Source organism: Acanthochromis polyacanthus, chromosome 10 (assembly GCF_021347895.1).
Source record: "Acanthochromis polyacanthus isolate Apoly-LR-REF ecotype Palm Island chromosome 10, KAUST_Apoly_ChrSc, whole genome shotgun sequence".
Taxonomy (NCBI): Eukaryota; Metazoa; Chordata; class Actinopteri; family Pomacentridae; genus Acanthochromis; species Acanthochromis polyacanthus.
Window position 1 is genome coordinate 29,959,716 of NC_067122.1, and position 19,624 is coordinate 29,979,339.

The window sequence follows — 19,624 nt, forward strand, 5'->3', positions numbered from 1 at the left end:
ATATTTACACTCAAGTCTGCCATGATACACATGGTTTTCACAGGTGTATGCAAACTTCAGTTCACTACTGTACATGTTGGGTTTGGAAGTGGACAGCAGCGGGCGGTGTTTCATTTTCACCACTGTCTGCTCTGCTGTGATCACAGAGGAAGCAGCAGGATGAGGAAGTGTCGGGACCCGGGACCACGACTGACTGACTGGAAGATGTAGCTTCCTCCACTGAAGCACCAGCAGCTGGCAGGAGTTTACCGGCTGGTAGCTAACAGCGGTATTTGACAATGCGATGGGTAACTGCTGGGCTTTCTGCGTGGGGCTCTTCAGGAGAGAAGCCAGCAGGATCCAGAGAGGTGGCGGGTGAGTGATATGTAGCATTAGCCGCTGTTAGCTAGCATCACCTAAAGCAGCGCATCCGATAACTTACACCGCAGTGAAGACTTATGAGCTGTGGTGTGTTTTTCTGGTGGTGGTGTGATACCAGGGGGACACAGGAGGGCAGGTTAGACTCTGTTAGGGTGCCCAGTACGGGGTGCTACCCTGTAGTCAGTCAGTGTCAGTAAGAACCAAGACCCCACCCCTATTATCAACAGCCTGGACATGGAGTTTAGCTAATTAAATTATAGCAACAAGACCCCCTGAGCTACAGCTTTAAAAACAGTCATTACACCATTTCAATTAAACCTATTTATGGGTATAAAAATAGTCTGTTTCTTACCTTAGTTTCAGCATCTTTTGTCACCAAATTCAGCATTAATAATTGATGTTTTTATCTTGTGCTTTGTTCAGACAAGGCTTCTGTTCATTCACCTACTGCCATGTGTCTCCATATTGGAGCTGACAACAGTACTTCATTATAGTACTGCTGCTGTGGTAGTGCTTATTATAATGGATTACTCAGGGAAACCTCATCACTAAAGTGTCCTCTTTGCCTGGAGTAATAAAATGTGGATTAGATTTGAGTTAGTTGCCATGAGCATTGGTTCAAACATCCTGAATCAATGTTAATCCAGAACATAACGGGCAAAAAGCCCAATAAGACATTTGACACATCACAGCAGCAACATCACTGCTCAGATCAGTAATGTTAATTGTACCCTCATTTGATTAAAGGCATCCTGTTCCAGGGTCCTCCTATTGGCATCACTTAATGGGCCACTTAATGAAACGGAGCCATTACAGTATTACTGTTAGTTACACCTGAGCGCTACTTCCATTTTACAGCAGGGTTGCTACTAAGGATTAGTTTCATTGTTAAAGAATCTGCTAAACTGTTTGCTTGATTAATTAAGTAGTTGTTTAAAAATGCTGAAAGTAAGGTTGATCTTTGTTTCCCAAAACATCAGATGATGTCTTGAAATATCGTTTCTTTATATCCACAGCCCAAAGATATTCAGTTTACAATCACAGAGGAGCAAAGACCAAGAATATTCAAATTTAAGACACTGAAGACTTTTCATTTACACTACCATTCAAAAGTTTGGGGTCACTTAGAAATGCCCTTGTTTTCAATGAAGATAACATTAAATTACTCAGAAATGCATTCTAGACATTGTTAATGTGCTAAATGACTATTCTGATTGGAAATGGCTGATTTTTAATGGAATATCTCCATAGGGGTACAGAGGAACATTTCCAGCAACCATCATTCCTGTGTTCTAATGCTACATTGTGTTAGCTAATGCTGTTGAAAAGCTAACTGATGATTAGAAAACTCTTGTGCAATTTTGTTAGCACAAGAATGAAAGAGGGAGTTTTCATAGAGAACTTTTAACTTAAGTAATAAATTCTGAAAATAATTGGTGATTATTTTAGTAGTTGTCGACTAATTGATTACTTGTTGCAACCCTAGTCATGAGTCAAAAGATGAAGTGTGTCTTAACTGTGGTGTTATGCTCAATTAACTGTTAAGTTATGATATTACATTTATTTTTTAACATTCCTATCTTCATCAAAAAACCCTTCTTCAGTAACCTGGACAAATTATTCCTATCCTTTATTTGGGGTAATAAGGGTCATCGTATTAGAAAAACCTTCCTACAAAGACCAAAAAAACTAGGGGGAATGGGCCTTCCAAACTTCCTTTTTTACTACTGGGCTAGCAATATTCAGAAGATACTTTTCTGGTTTAACCATTCAAAAACAGCTGAGGCCCCTGTGTGGGTGCAGGGAGAGGAATCCTGTAGCCAGTTTTCTCTTTGCTCAATTGTTTGCTCATCTCTTCCTATATCTGGTAAGGTTACCTCCTCCAATCCCATTGTTTTTCACACAATGAAGATTTGGTCCCAGTTTAGAAAGCACTTCGGATTGCAAGAGGCATCAATTTCATGCCCTATTATCTTTAATATAGCCTTTATTCCCTCTAATACGGACGCAGCTTTTCAACTGTGGCATAGAAACGGTATAAAATGCTTTAAAGACTTGTTTTCTAATAATACTTTCCTCTCTTTTGAACAACTTAGCCAAAAGTTCAACCTTCCCAGAACTCATTTTTTCCGATACCTACAGATCAGACACTTTGTACAGAAAAAATTTTGTTCATTTCCTAATCTGCCAATAATGTCACCGATTGACAAACTCCTTGACTTAAACCCCACTGCCAAGGGGCTACACACATGGACAAAATTGTTGGTACCCCTCAGTTAAAGAAGGAAAAACCCACAATTCTCACTGAAATCACTTGAAACTCACAAAAGTAACAATAAATAAAAATTTATTGAAAATTAAATAATCAAAAACAGCCATTACTTTTGAATTGTTGATTAACATAATTATTTAAAAAAACAAACTAATGAAACAGGCCTGGACAAAAATGATGGTACCTCTATAAAAGATTGAAAACTATTTGACCAGAGTGACATGATTAACTCAGGTGTGTCATTTAATTGACATCACAGGTGTTTCCAAACTCATAATCAGTCAGTCTGCCTATTTAAAGGGAGACAAGTAGTCACCCTGCTGTTTGGTGAAAAGGTGTGTACCACACTGAACATGGACAACAGAAAGCGAAGGAGAGAATTGTCCCAGGACATCCGAAAAAAAAATGATAGACAAACATCTTAAAGGTAAAGGCTATAAGACCATCTCTAAACAGCTTGAAGTTCCTGTGACAACAGTGGCTCATATTATTCAGAAGTTCAAGACCCACGGGACAGTAGCCAACCACCCTGGATGTGGCCGCAAGAGGAAAATTGATGACAAATTGAAGAGACGGATCGTTGGAATTGTATCCAAAGAGCCCAGAGCAACCTCCAAAGAAATTAAAGGTGAACTCCAAGGCCAAGGTACATCAGTGTCAGATCGCACCATTCGTCGTTGTTTGAGCCAAAGTGGACTTCATGGGAGACGACCAAGGAGGACACCACTGCTGAAAAAAACTCATAAAAAAGCCAGACTGGAATTTGCAAAAATGCATGTTGACAAGCCACAAAGCTTCTGGGAGAATGTCCTTTGGACAGATGAGACCAAACTGGAGCTTTTTGACTCTATGTTCATAGACTCAAAAACCAAGCATACGAAGAAAAGAACACTGTCCCTACGGTGAAACATGGAGGAGGCTCAGTAATGTTTTGGGGCTGCTTTGCTGCATCTGGCACAGGGTGTCTTGAAAGTGTGCAAGGTACGATGAAATCTGAAGACTATCAAGGCATTCTGGAGAGAAATGTGCTGCCTAGTGTCAGAAAGCTTGGTCTCAGTCGCAGGTCATGGGTCTTCCAACAGGACAATGATCCAAAACACACAGCCAAAAACACCCAAGAATGGCTGAGAGAAAAGCGTTGGACTATTCTAAAGTGGCCTTCTATGAGCCCAGATCTGAATCCCATTGAACATATGTGGAAGGAGCTGAAACATGCCATTTGGAGAAGACACCCATCAAACCTGAGACAACTGGAGCTGTTTACTCATGAGGAGTGGGCCAAAATACCTGTTGACAGCTGCAGAACGCTCATTGACAAATACAGAAATCGTTTAATTGCAGTGATTGCCTCAAAAGTTTGTGCAACAAAATATTAAGTTATGGGTACCATCATTTTTGTCCAGCCCTATTTCATTAGTTTTTTTTTTAAATAATTATGTTAATCAACAATTCAAAAGTAATGGCTGATTTTGATTATTTAATTTTCAATAAATTTTTATTTATTGTTACTTTTGTGAGTTTCAAGTGATTTCAGTGAGAATTGTGGGTTTTTCCTTCTTTAACTGAGGGGTACCAACAATTTTGTCCACGTGTGTAATTCTATTAGCATGAGAAACTTAATGAGGCACTGCACCGTGATTTGCCCTCATTGATTTCATATAGAAGTCTAAAATACACCAACAAATCAATCAACATAACGTTGGCTGAGGCCGTTTTCTCTACATACTAGATTTAGACAGAAAAATAGTAAGAATTCCAGCTTTCCTCTTCTTCACTTGGGTATTTAGTGGTTTCTTTCCTCCTGTATGACAGCAAGCATAATATCTTTGGGTTGTGGACAAATACTGATTGATATTTTTCACCATTCTTTGACATTTTATAGAGAAAACAACTAATTATCTTCTTCATCTAAATATTGGGTATGGTTACATGGAGTTTTTTTTAATTAGGAATTAACTCATTTGGAATTAAAGTTTTGTGCTTTGAGTTTAAATGGAAATATTAATTCCAAATTAAGGTTTACATGGACCACACATTTTTTGCCCTTCCTCAATTCCGCTTTAACGTTTGGGCCTTTGAAAGGATTCTGATTGGACAGGGAGTGGATGTGATGTATCCCTGTTTACCGGAAGAAAACAAACTCCATGTGCCACAGCATTTCTTTTCCCCAACAACACGGAGGAACAACTAATAAGCACGCTTTTTGCCTTGCTTTTATTGTCGCTTTGAAACGGCAACTCGACAAAGGTCTCAGAACGTGTACGTCGCTACGTGAGGAGCCAAACCGGATGCAGAATGACCGGACTTAACTTAAGCGGAATTAACTGTATACATGAATAGAACGTACACAGGAATTACTGTATTCGGAATTAACATTAGAATAAACCAGGTAGTTTATTCAGAATGAAGTTTATTCGGAATTAACTTTTTAATTCGGAATTCAGTGTTTACAAGGAGATTTTAAAGCAGAATTAACTTTAATTCCAGATTAAAGAGGAATAAAAGGTCCCCTGTAAATGTGCTGATTCTCCTCTTGTCATAAGCTTCTCTTTGTCAGTAATATACAACGTAAACACAGCATTTCAAAATCCATATTTAAGTCCTCTTCATTTGTGTTCACAGCTGTCAGTCTGAAGTATAAAGTACCATGATATTACATATTACATATTCACATTGCATTATTTATTTGTGCAGGTCTAAATACTTCCGCAGCAGCACCACAGGGGAGCATTACACCATCGAGGTAAGAGTCCTGCATTATTCATTTCCTGTCTTCAATGGTGACTCTTCAATATAATGCTGCATGTCTGATTATGTTTTTTTGTTTTTTGCAGTTTGAAAATCTGGTAGAAAGTGATGAGGTAAGTGTTATTTGTATTTTTTTGCTTAAAGAAGACAAGACTCTTGTGTGTTTATTGTCAGATTTGTTATTTTTCTGAGTGTTTTATTTATATTGGTGTCTAATTAAACGCTGGATTAAGCTGGTACTCCCGGGATAGTTTTTGCTCTCTGACTGCAATCAGGCTTTCCGCTGATAGTCGTCCTCGAAGGAGTGGCTGGACCTACAAAGCAGCCATTACTGTGATGCTGCAGTACTCCATTTTTCTTTCCTGAGACTAACTCGATTATTTTCCGCATCGTCCCAGAGTAGTAGTGCTTGAGTCAAACAGTGCGGCGGGGTAGATGCATTTCACGCTGAAATTCAATACTGTCTGGTGTTTGTTGCATTGCAGGCTGAGAGCCCACAGCCCTGCCCGAGGTAAGAGGTCCAGTTAAGGAAATGATAATAATGATAATCAGGGGTATATTCCAAAGAATAGCTCACCTTAAAGTGTGTTTATTTCATTAGGCCCATCAGTGAAGATGAGATCAAACACCTCAGAGAGCATCGCTACGCTGCCATCTCAGACAAGCAGATCCTCATAGACCAAAAGCTACAAGCCGAGGTAAGACAAGCTCAATAAAGCGTCTGTCTTTGTTAGATTAACAGCCCCTCATTGTTTGATTTTCCGTTGTTTAGACTCTGTTTTCTGGCTTATTTTTTAATTTGCATTTTCATAGTTTTTTCTGTTTTTGTAATTTTTTCTGTTCTGTGTTTTGTGTTCTGTTTCGTTTCCGTTATTTCTGCTCAGTTAGAGGCACAAGAGGAGAAGTTAAGGCTAGAAGAGGAGGCTAGAAATGCTGCCCAGCGTGAGGCTGCCAGGCTGGCACGTGAACGCAAACTGAAGGAGGTGAGGCAGCACTGAGCGCTCCCTTCTGCCAGTTTACCTTTTACTGCAGAGGCTTCCCAGCAGTTCAAGTCCTTCTGTGTTGTAAACAGAGTGATATTTTTCTATGTTCAGCCTTATTTTTGTCCTCATTAACTGTCTTTGTTGTCCAGTCAGGGAATTCTATGATCTCTCAGTGCTTTAGTGACCTGGCAAGCCACTTGGTAGCATCGTTGCTGCTAATTATTAATGCTAAGGAGCAGTATTTTTCGAGCTTTATGCTTTATATAGGAGGGAGTTATTCCTAAGTACAAGCAGTGAAATGAGGAAAAAAGCCTGTTCAAGCCTGACTTTTAAAGTCATGTCAGTCCCCACAGTCATGACTTTTTGTAAATTTCCCTATTTGCTAACTGTTTTAAGTAAAGGCCTCTGAAATAATAAAAATGAGACTGGAGTGGAAAACATCTCCGACTGCCGGGACTGAGATTTCTACATCGCTTCTCATGCCACATTCCACTGCTTCTGTTTTGTGTTAGAAATATCTGCTCACGTTTTCTCAGTAGCCCCAAAAATAGTTTAAATGTTTTTGTTTTTTTTTGTCTTCCGAGAATATATGACGGTAGTATTTCACGTTGATCTGTGGTGTTTTTTTCAGCAGCTGCCTGCCCAGAGGACACGGGGGAGAGCAGATGGCTCAGGCGGTGAAAGCCAGCAAAAAAAGTGAGTTATTCGAGTTCAGTGGACAACAGGACGGTTGTTGGGCCGAGGCCACGCTGCGGTCATGAGGTTGTGCGTAGGTTTTAGTAGGCAGAATGAAGTAGATAGAAGTGATGCATCAGAAATTCCAGTAACTGCAAATCAGCTGTTTAGTCATTTGTGTGAATCAGATGTGTGATGTGGCTGGAAAAGAGTCTCAAAGTCTTTTTTAAGCTCTCAGCGGAGGTATTGATTTAGTGATGTGAGCACTCAGTTTGTTGCTGCAGTGTGGAGGCTGCAGAACACATATTGAAGCACTACAAGGTATCCAGTCTCTCAATTCAATGCTTAACGAGTTTGCACCGATAATAAAAGGAGCCTGCAGAGCGGAGCGCAGTATCAGCTTCCATGTCTCTGAAACAGACTGAAGTAAAAGTCAAGTTTTACTTAGCAAGATTTTTATTGTCTTTTTAACAAATACAGCTGTTGCCTTGTGTTAATTCTTGTCACGCCTTTTTTCAGACAAACCTCGGGGGAGGATTTTGATGCCTACCTCCAGAATGTTAAAGCGCAGTCTGAGGCGTTCAGGAGCAACAGTGAGTGAAACTTCTGAGCTTAATTATACCGCGGTCCCTGTCCATATCGTGGTCCACTTTTCACGGTCTCACTGTGTCACAGATTTTTAAAGTGCATTTGGTATCACGGGATTTTGCAGTATATAGATATCAGTCTGCGCGAATGGGCACAATTTATTACTGGACCGTGGACCAGTAAACAGTCATTTTTTACTGGACCGAAACAGTTTTTACTGGACCGAATATTTTATGCACAAATGTACCAAAAGTTGATGTATAATTTAATTTTAATAATTGTTATACAAATTTACTACTTTATTAATTATGTCCCAGATACAACACGACGCCATGGGCGAAGAGAAATTACTGTTTTTATATAGAATAAACCATACAAAATTAACTATTGGATAAAGAAAAGCACTCATTTGAGATCAAAACATAAATCATGTACTCAACCATGCTAGAAGTACTATAAATCACAGAGCAATGTGGCTGGGTCAAGCAGAGCGACCTTGTAGAAGCGAAATGAGGTGTGGTTTATTTATTTTCTGTTTATATCATGCGTTTTTATCGCGTGATATCGCTGTTCACACGAGAGCCTCTCTGAGGAGCAGCCCTCCCCATCCGGACGGCGCTGCGCTTGCTGTTTTGACTTTCGGAGCAAGACAGCGGCGCTTCGTTCCGTTGCACGGCGCGGCGCAATCGCATTATGTGGAACTTCAGGGTTACAGGAAAAAAATTACACTGGACATGAGACCAGTAATGTAGTAAGTTTTACCGGACTTTTGGTACACAAATCGGATTTGACCGATGGTCCGACGTCATTGGCGCACACTGAGATATATTTATTATGGTGACGAGCTGCGTTTCAGAAAGGAGAGAAGATATCTGCCTTTCATACACTCTGCAACTAGCAGGTGCTTTTATTTTGACATTCTCAGAGAGAAGAACTGTAGAAAATGTAGCAGGAAGTCATCAAACATGCTTAACACGGTCCTGACAACATAACACTGACCAAACTAACTAGACTGACTAAACCACAAAAACACAATGAAACACTAATAACACTGTAAAACAAACATAAACCACAATAACATTTAAACCCCCGACACCCCAAACTCCTATAGTGCATTGCAGCACCACAGATCAGTCATAGTGTCCAAGTCTATGATCGCTACACAATTCTATTATTATTTATTTATTATTATTTTTGTGGTAAAATAAGCATTTTCTGGCGTAAAATTTTTTAAAAAACATAAATTTAAAAAATAATGATAATTAAAAGAATATTGAATCAAACCAGGCATATGGGTTCTGTAAAGGGTCTTGAGACAAATTAAATTGTAATTGACGCTGTGTAAATAAAACTGAATTGAACTGAATCTAAATAAAATGCATAGTGTTCAGTGATGATTGGCTGAGTGACCACTGAGCGTCTTCTCTGTCTATAGCAGCATTCAGCATCTCTCCTCCATTTCACAGACGTCTGATCTCTGTAGAGTGTGTGGGGAGGGTTTATAAAGCCTTAAAATATAAATAATAAAATTAATATGGTCGCTACTTCACGAATTTTCATCTATCGCGGGGGGGGGTCTGGAGCGTAACCCCCATGACAGATGAGGGACCACTGTATCACCACTCATATTATTATACTCTTCATTTGTGCCAGTATGGAAGTTTTGATGTTTATATGAGTTTTTAAATTGTAAATTTGCAAATAAGAAGTAGTTGCTTTAAAAACAAATCAGACATGCCACAATATCATAGCGGCAAAAAACAAGAAAATAAGACACACAAATGAGTAATAAACAAACAAACAAAAAATACAGAACCTAAAAATAACATCTGTAGGATGAAGTATACCTTATTGACTCCTACCTGCTACATGTCTGTACATCTCATATTTTACCTCATGTTTGCCTCATACCTTCTACTTACATACCTCTTTAGAAACTCTAAAAACGGTTCAACTCTTCTTCATGGTGGTGCAAGCAAATAGCTTTGCAAAGATTTCGTGAGGTGATGATTGTGTTTTTGTTTCCAGGACTTCCCTCAGACACAAACGTTGTGACTCCCAACACAGAGTGCAGCTGGGATTTCACCACCAAGACTCGCTCCACCAATGATGACGGGACGTCGCTGGATCTGGAGTGGGAGGATGAGGAAGGTCAGAGTTTACCCCTTAACTAGGAATGAAAAGCTTGCTCTGGCTAAAAAAGCCAAGATAATGTTTGATCTGTCACCAATTACTGATCATCAAAAATCAATGGAACACTGTCTGAGCTTCACCAGTTTGATCGCATGGAGGTGGTGCTTCCTCTGCTTCAGCTGCAGGGGTGGGGTTGTTCTGCAGGGGAGACTAATTCAATTACAAGAGACATTGCATCTGGAGAGAACACAGAGCACGCATGCTACTTGTACGCATCAGAAGCTGTATATTTACATTTGTTCAGAAGCTGCAATTCAATTATAATTATCCAGTTTATTAATTTGATATATTAAACATGAGTTAAAAAAAATGCAACAATCTCAACCAAAGATGTTCAGAAAACATCAGCCTCTTGCTGGAATCTTTACATGGTTGGCATCTTTGCTTAAGGAATATTTAACTGATTATGAAAGTAGTTTTTTAATTAAAGAGGCACTGCAAAAGTAAGCTTATTTTTGACGATTAAACTCATCAATGCTCGTGTTAATATATCTGAATTTCATGGGTTGAAAATGGCTTAAAGTTCAATCTACTGTTTCAAATCTTACAAAACCCCTTTTGAAATATGCCCTGATTGAGAGTCATCATCCAGGAGGTTACACTATTTTTTGCTAATCCTCTGCTTCATGTTTTTCAGTTTTGGTGCAGCTGTTCAGACTAGTGCCTCTCTGACAGCCGTAGAAGCACCAGCAGATTGCATTTTATACCTTCAGACCCTCATTCTAACTAGAGATAGACCGATATGGGTTTTTCAGGACCGATGCCGATTATTAGTAGTTAGAGGAGGCCGATAACCGATATTTGGAGCCGATATTCATTTGCAGTAAAAGTGTAAAAATTGGCGTAAAAAAATTGAATAATGCAAACACTGAACTTCATTGAAATGCCTAAAGCATGTTTATTGAATCACACAAATAGAAAATAATAGCTCCAGAAGTGCCTGAATTTCCTAGACTCAGAAACATCTCTTATAAAGTTGAATAAAAGGTTAAATAAATAGCTCTCTGAAATTTTTCCACAGAAAATACAGTAAAATTTAAATATAACTACAATGACTTGTCTTTGTTTTAAGTTCAAACACAACAAAAAATACAGGGAGTTCTCAGGCTCAGCAGCACCTCTTGTAAAGTTAAATAAAAACTTAAATAATAGCTCCCTGAATTATTTTCACAGTAAATAAAGTAAAATTTCAATACAACTGAAATGACATATTTTTTTTAAAAACTTCAAACAAAAATGAAAAGTGCAGGAGTTCTCAGGCTCAGCATTATCTCTAGTAAATGCAAATAAAAACTTAAATAATAGCTCCCTGAATTATTTTCACAGTAAATAAAGTAAAATTTCAATACAACTGAAATGACATCTTTTTTTTAAAAACTTCAAACAAAAATGAAAAGTGCAGGAGTTCTCAGGCTCAGCATTATCTCTAGTAAATGCAAATAAAAACTTAAATAATAGCTCCCTGAATTTTTTCACAATGAAGTAAAAGTTCAATATAACTGAAATAATTTAACTTTGTTTTAACTTCAAACAAAAAGTGCAGGAGTTCTCAGGCTCAGCAGTATCTCTAGTAAATGTAAATAAAAACTTGCTTCCAGAGATTTTATAAAGTAATGTCTTTTCTGAATTTTACTCTCTCATCTTCCCATTCATTTTCAGATCATAGGACCAGAAATCTCATAGCAACGTTAGTCGTGAGTTGTAGAGTTTTTCATGTGACTTTAACTACATACTATTCTCCACATTACATACCGTAATTTCCGGACTGCTGAGCACACCTGAATATAAGGATCCGAATATTCGGATCTCAAAATAAATACGTGCAGTAGCTCTGTTTACTTCTTTGACCGACAGATCGTTTGCCTTTAACTTAAAAGCTAAATCATATGCATTCCTTCCTGTGTTTTCCATGATGAGGGTGTGTGGATGAAGCACAAAATGACTGATCTGAAGAATTTAGTGTGAGTGCGTTTGATTTAATTCAAACAGTTTCATTGGTCCACTGTGACCGGTTCGGTAATTTCATTCTGACGAGGATAAACGTATTGACGGCATGAAGCTGGCCCGTAGAAATCTATACATTAGCCACATTGTTGTATAAGCTGTAGGGTTCGAAGCGTGAGAAAAAGTAATGGCTTACTGTCCGGAAAGTACGGTGTATTTTCCCCATTGCTAATACATAGTCTGCAGAGCGTTTAGAGCCAGATCGACGAACTAATTTTATGGTAAAAGCTAAGCAGCCTCCACCTTAGCGCTCCCTAAAACAAGTGACTCTCTCTTAATCACACACACATGCTTTTCTGTCATGGAATGTTTCCATCTCGATATTATCAGCAGTCTTCAGCTGCAGTCAATTCTAGCCATTTTCAGTACAAAAAATCGCTAATATTCTATTTGTAAATAAAAATATGACGAGAAGTACAGGGAATATTGGACGCGCATCGCGAGGTGCATTTCCTTCCTTGAAAACGACCTATTCGTGGAGTATATACAGACTTCAAGACATGTTTTGGACAAAATATGTTACTGGCTTGTTTCGTCTGGATGTCCAAGGTTGGATTATGGCCGTTTTTTGTGGAATATTTTCATCTGTGTGTAATAATGAACCCGGAAATGTGAGTCGCGCTGTGTACGCTGAAGCCGTGTATAGAGAACGGATGGATGGATATTCGTTGTTTGTCGGACAAATGTGTTTATATTACCCACTGTGGTAATCACATCTGAAAGTGTTTTATACCGGCGGATTCATGAGAATCTAAGCTTTCCATCGGCGTATAGTGTTTGTATAATCGCGTTTGCAGTTTCAGACATTTAGCAAATTGCTTATGCAGATCTCAAAGTGTACCGCGGGCGGGACACTGAAGCTCAACTGAAGCGCAACGGGTTAAATAATTCACAGACATGTTGGGACGTAATACGAGTTAGCAGAGCTGCTGCTAAGGTTTACTCTGCTCTTACGTTATTCTGCTGCTCACTGTAACGTTAGTAGTAGTTGTGAGATGGAAAGTACTGGGATGTTTATTACACTTTCGGAAGAGCTTTCTGCATTTACCTTTGACACGTGTTTTCTGTCCGGAGCTTCTCACACAAGAAAACTTTTCCTCTCACTCTCCAGTGTGTGTGAGGACAGCTTCTTCTTCGGAGGCTCTGCCTCTGCCGCTTAACCAATCATTGGACGGGGTGAATAGTGCAGGAGACAGCAGGCAGGAGAGAGAGAGGCGCGGCTACATCTGAGCCGAAATAACCCAGTTTTAAATTGATTTCTTCATATTGGTCAGTCGGATTAAAAAAAGGCCGATGCTGATATACGTCAAATTTCCAAATATCGGCGCCGATAATCGGCCCGACCGATAATCGGTCGATCTCTAATTCTAACCTTTTTCTAAGTAATGTTATGTTTCAGCTCAGAACTGCCTCCATCCTCTCTTGCGTCTGCATTTCCTCAGCTCCAAGAATTCTGGCTTCACGCTTTATATTTTACTACTTCCACCTCATACATCCACATCCGCCCCTCTTCTCAGCCCACCTTTTAGCATTTCTCAAAATTACCCAGAATATACAAAGTACTATTTAACCCTTTAAGCTTCAGTCAATTCCAGCCGTTTTCAGTACAAAAAATCGCTAATATTCTATTTTTAAATAAAAAAAATTACGAAAAATACGGGGAATATTGGACGGGCATCACGAGGTGCATTTCCTTGAAAATGACCGATTCGGGGATTTTATACGACTTCAGGACATGTTTTGGACAAAATAGTTTACTGGCTTGTGTCGTCTGGATGTAAAAGGTTGGATTATGGCCGTTTTTTGTGGAATCTTTTTTTTTGTGTGTAGTAATGAACCCGGAAATGTGAGTCGCGCTGTGTGCGTTGAAGCCATGTATAGAGAACGGATGGATGAATATTCGTTTTTGTCGGACAAATGTGTTTTTCTCACCCGCTGTAGTAATCGCATCTGAAAGTGGTTTATACCGGCGGATTCATGAGAATCTAAGCTTTCCATCGGCGTATAGTGTTTGTATAATCGTGTTTGCAGCCGTCGGACATTCTTGAAATTCCTATGCAAATTAGTAGGTGTACCGCCGGCGGTACACCTACGACGCACTGAAGCGTAAAGGGTTAAAGAGAAGTTTTATTGTATTTATATGCAGCCATTCATTCATTCAACCTTTATTTATACTCTGATTGTAATAAGGTATGAAAGCCTCATTTACAATGTGGCCGAGTTAGAGGACACAAAATGTAAACTCAGATAACAAGAAAAGCACTCAGAGAGCGCAGTACTCCTCCAGGGCTGTTCAATTGTTGTATCATTTCCAACGGATGAAATCTTTAATGAAAAATTACCTTGCAGTGACTACATGCATCTGTTATGCATGTGTACGTTATGTACCAATACCGAATTGCGTGACCTAAATATGTAGCGCACCGCAGGAATTGATGGGACTCAGAAACACCCCCACAATTTAATCAGTTGTTCCTTGTATCGGATAAGTCCCGATAAGTCTGTGAAGGTGGACTTGTAGTAGGATCACAATCATGTGATGACCAGCAGGCAGCTGATGTAGTGTTCACTTGTTGTCATGCAGAAATCTTTAAAAAAAAACATGGATCCAGACTGTAAGCTGCATCACTGCCAAAATCTAATCAGTTGATCCTTGTTACATTTCTGACCTTACCTGAAAATTTCATCCAAATCCGTTGGTCTGTCTTTGAGTAATGTTGTGCACAGACAGATGTAAACCCATCGTCATATACCTCCGCTATGCTCCTTGGCGGTGTAATAAAGTAATAAAAGGCAAAATTAATTAAATTAAACATTATTAGCGCATTTAAGCTTGAAAAACTTCTAAGCCAGCTAAAAGAAGAGCAACTGAAAGTTAATTAGGATGGAATAATAAACCTGGATTGCTCAAAGGTTTAAACATGAGTCAAGCTTTACATTGTTTTGCAAGTTATTCCATGTTGCAGGTGCACAAAAAACAGGATAAATCCTAGTGCAGACTGATAAACTGCATCTTAGGGCCTGAGAATAGCTGCTGAAGGATGTATAAGATGTCACCATAATCCAGGACTGGTACATATACTGTACATGTTCATGAGTATAAAGGATCCTGTTTGCCTAATATTAAAGTTTGGTGCTCTGAAACACACACATGCAGTAAAATGTGGTACTTTAAGTATTAAAACCTGTTCAGAGTCCTGAATATGAGCAGGTTTTAGAGCTGTGCCCCATGAGCCACCAGATTAGCGCCTGCAGCAGCTTCTGACTCCTCTGACTTTGGTGTCACTTCTGCTGTCAGAATGAACCCTCGTGTCCTTGCATTGCAGGAATCAATCGTGCACTTCCAGTCTGGGAGAGGTCTCGGACGGAGGAGGACATCTTGCGTGCAGCCCTGAGGCCCGGCAGCAAGCAGATGACCAGCGGCCCGCCCTCGGCCTCTGAGGACTCCAACGCGCTGGAGTGGGAGAATGATTTTGTGAGTACCCACCCAGAGGACGGTGCAGACGCAGAGTTTGAAGGGTTTGTCAATCCCGTCCTAGACACTCCCTCCGAGGACGCCTCGGACTGTGGACTCAGATCGGACAACCAGGACAGATAGTGTCCAGCACCAAAGGAGACGTTTGTGGCAGCCTCGTCGTGTTTAAAGCTCACCAGCTTTTTGCCTCATGAAGCGGAAATGTACTTAGACGCTCTTCATTTTCTGTAATGAGACTGTGATGCTGCGGGAATGTGTTGTGTTTCTCTTCACTACTGGTGTAGTGAGGTTTTTATCAAACACTCATTTTTTTCAGTGCCTTCATTTGCTAAATTAGCCCACCATCTTGTGCATTGTAACTGATTAATTACATACATTTTACACGTTGTTCAATAAGTGCTTATTTTCAATGCACAGTATCCGGATGGTGGAACCAATATGTTGCCAAGTTGATCTGAAGTTAATGATGGATGATGTTTATTTTACTCACCGATGGAATTAGACAGAAGTCACTATTATTGTGAAATTGGTCATGATCTACTTTAAAATCCCAGGAGGAATAATTCTTTTTTCTTTGTTAGTTTTTTTTACTCTTTTAGCAGACAAAGCAGTGCCTGGGGACCAAATGCAGCTCTGAGACAAGTTTGGAGGTTTCCTTCGTGTCTTTTTTCAGGGCTAGACGACTAACTAGAGCCTGACTGATATCTCGATACCGGCCTATCACAGATACATCACTGTCTGTGTGTTGTTTGAAACTTTTCTTTACGGTACAAAGTGCAGAAAATGGTGGCGTACTTTAGAAATGGTGTTATTACACAGTTTGTCGAGCAGAGTGCGCTCCACCTCCACCATTTACAATCCTCTCAGCACTGTGCAGCACATGTAGCAGAGCTGAACTGATGGTGCAGAGTGAAGAAGTGTTTTCATGGCAAACTGCTAACTTGTTTGCTGGAGAATTAATCATCATATAATTTGCTATAAAATGAATCTAATTAATTAAAGGCTTTTAAATTAATTGCATTAATCGCATTTTTGTCAAACAGCAATATTTGACAGAATAAGCAAAGTTTTTGGATTTCAATACATTTTGGTTGATGACTGAATCAATTAATAGACATACAAGAACTTAAATCACAAAAATGTTTATTTCATTTATCTGTCTATTACATTCACAGATTGCGGCAAAATCAAAGTGCAATTATCATGATTAAATTCAGCATTTTAAGACTTTTTGTAAACTCAAGCACTTTCAAAGTCTTGAAAAGTAGTGTATTGTGGGCTGGCTTACACCGTCCTAAGGTATAGTGTGAGCTCATTTGCATAAAGTAGTTTCATTTATGCAAATGATGTGCGAGGATCACAGGTTCAGTGCATCGTGAAACTTTTGTTAAACGTCTAAACCAGCCGTCAGTGAACTAAAACGAGGACAGATTCACGTTATTTCTCACATCAGATGCTTTCAGAAATACTTTTTGCTGAACAGTTTTCGGCATAAAAGAGAAAGTTTGCGACCAAGCCGCCATGCTGGTCCGACGTTTCTGCGGCTGAATCCCAAACCGCCCCCTACACACTACCCCTACACACCCCCCCCCGTTGCGCGTTCCCGCGGAGGGTCCTCCATATTAAGGGCCGTCCCAAACCACGAAGTGCGGAGGGAGAGTGGACTGTTCAGCCCTTAAATAACGAGTCTGCATCGATGCTCACTCTGGACAACTTTTTCAGGAAGTGCAACGTCGAAATGGAGGAGGAAACAAACATATTGATGTGAGTTCCACATGCGTCCATTATTTCTCCCACGCATTTTTCACACTGACAGAACATCACAAAAAGAGTGGTGTAAAAAGGTAAATCAAAAGAAACAAATCTTCTTCTCTGCTGACGTTTGATTTAATTGTGCACCCCCTGACACCTTAAAATTTGAACACAACTGACAGAATTCATTTATTCATTTATTCATTTGTTGGATTTGAAATGCCAGATAATAGGATTGGAAAACATGTGAGTGAAAAAAAGTGGGATGCTTTCGTCTTCTGGAAGCAGCAGCGATCCTTGTTAGTTGCAACCTGTGCCACAGCGCTACAGCCATGCACAGTAGGCGTCTTTGTGTTACCATGGCGATGACGTCTTCCATTTTCCGGTGAGGCGACAGGGCGTCCCATTCCTGACGATCGTATTTATACCCTCCCCCTTCCATAATAGGTGCCCTCCACAGCTGCGAGTGTGACTTCTTTTGGAGTGACACTCAGTAGTGTAGGGGGAGTGTGTAGGGGGCGGTTTGGGATTCAGCCTGCGTCTGTGTATCTTCTTCACGGCAGGCAAACAGACTTTAGGCTAATTACCGCCACCTACTGGGCTGAAGTGTTCATCAGAGTTACCAGTATGCCAGACATTAGGGAACTGAGAAAATACATTATTTTTTCTGTAATTAATTAATCATAACTAACACATTAAAGTCCCAGCCCTAGTTGTCACCCTAATATATATTTAAAGAATATCAGCTGATACACCGATACCAAAACATTGTTTACTCCCTAAAATTGGTATCAACATTGGCCCTTAAAATCAGGTACCGTTCAGGCTCTAGAAATAACCCACAAAAGCACAAAACTACAGATGCTTTGCCCTACATTTGTTGCCCTTTGATTTTTATTTGATGCACGATGACAAAAGAGGAACTGATTTCTATTTCCAGACATTTTGATGAATGTTACAGCCTCTGTATTTACATTTGGTGCAAAGACAGGACCCAGGACCGTTTCCTGACTTGTTTGAGGTTTTGAATTGTTGTTACAAGTTACAAAATACCATCTCTGTCATACCTGTATGTCAGTTTTGCTGCTTGTTGGGCAGCGAGCGCTGATAAACTGCACATCAGCCAGCAGCAAACAAAGGCATGCGTTTTACAATATGTCATCGGTGCATGTACTCTGATGAGAAAGCCGTGCTCACTGCAGCGACCTCATAAATCTGTTTTCTTGTATGTGGAGGCTTCATATGGTGCAGTGTAATATGGGCAACATGGGACCCATCAAATGACAAATACATATCACTCAAACTGGTATTTTCTTATATTTTAATTGATCGACAAGTATGAGAAATCCAGGTTCAAAACAGCTTTGATTTAATGTGTCAACGTGGAAAAACAAAAGCAAGCAGCTGGAGCATGAAAGCTTTTGCAGTGACTTATCTCATATAATGTGAGATTGGAGAAAAACTGAGCTTTAGAAAAATATTGGGTTGTTAATGTGAATATTTTCTCTAAAATCCAGTGAAATCATTGCAGAAAATACAACATAACAGGAGATAACCTTCATCTAAACAGAAGTTACTCTGCTGTTTAGCAGCTACAAAATGAGACATTGCCATTTTGTTTGGCATTTGTTCAGGAGACAAATCATTTCTGAGTGTATTAAATATGCATTTAATCTGCTATTAAATACAAACCAGTTGATCTGAGCTGAAAACATTCATAAATCTTAATGCAATTGTAAACTGCACATGATGAAAGCAGTATTTTTGGAGTGTCTGAGGCTGGATTGAGAAGATCAGGATGGCCAAACAAGCAAACACGACTCTAATGTAAAATATGATTTATCTGATGCTGCTGTACCAAGGAATCCACTGTACACATCATTTTTATATCCTGATCGTTTTTCACACTGATCGTTTAATTTAAATCAAAAGTAGTTCACTGGTTCACTGCACTGTGTGGATGTTCAATTAATTTTTGTTTATCAGTTCTTAGAAAACTGAAATGATTCACTGGTGTGAAGAGGAAAAAGATGTGCACTATTGTCCAAGTGTGTAGACGAGGCACTAGTTGATTTGCAGAGATTTTACTTAATATTTGAATACATAGCAGTTTGTTTTTTAACATGTCAATGTTATGTTTTGCTATGAATTTATGATCTTTGATTAATCACTGTAAATTTATGTAAAGACAATTTCACATTCCTTGTCACACTGAGCTTATGAGAAAAAAAACAAAAAATAGAAAAAAATCTCCTGCCTTTACTGTAGTGAAATAAACACAGCTGGACTTTCTTTTTTTTTTTCTGTGTCAGAATGAGCTCTTGGAGAGTAACTACGCACAACGTTAAACATCTAAGCCATAAAAGCATGAATCTCTCACTGTAATTGATAGACATCCCATTTTCTGTTATTTTTTGCTTGAGTACGGGAATGAAACCAGTATTAACAAATTTGTTTAAGAGTTTGTTTTTTTAAATTCTCAGTACCACTGCAGAAAAAAAACCCGGATTTGGTACATTCAAAGTGACATTAACTACAAGAACCACCATCAGTTTAACTGGTCTCAATAGCTGC

The 19,624-nt window shown here is 39.3% G+C and overlaps 1 protein-coding gene across 4 annotated transcripts; it reads left to right on the forward strand.

The window, feature by feature from the left end:
* The first annotated feature begins 46 nt into the window (after positions 1-46).
* Positions 47-19,342, forward strand: ap1ar (adaptor related protein complex 1 associated regulatory protein). Of its 4 annotated transcripts, none has more exons than XM_022222801.2 (10): positions 47-354; positions 5,327-5,375; positions 5,467-5,493; positions 5,866-5,891; positions 5,982-6,078; positions 6,265-6,363; positions 6,995-7,059; positions 7,558-7,631; positions 9,655-9,777; positions 15,150-19,342. In XM_022222801.2, the coding sequence occupies exons 1-10, from the start codon at positions 284-286 to the stop codon at positions 15,419-15,421; spliced, it is 903 nt and encodes a 300-aa protein (XP_022078493.1). In that variant the 5' UTR covers positions 47-283; the 3' UTR covers positions 15,422-19,342. The 4 variants fall into 4 exon arrangements, with proteins under 4 accessions (XP_022078493.1, XP_022078494.1, XP_022078495.1 ...); XM_022222802.2 differs by having other exon boundaries at positions 6,998-7,059; XM_022222803.2 differs by lacking the exon at positions 6,265-6,363.
* Positions 19,343-19,624: the final 282 nt, after the last annotated feature.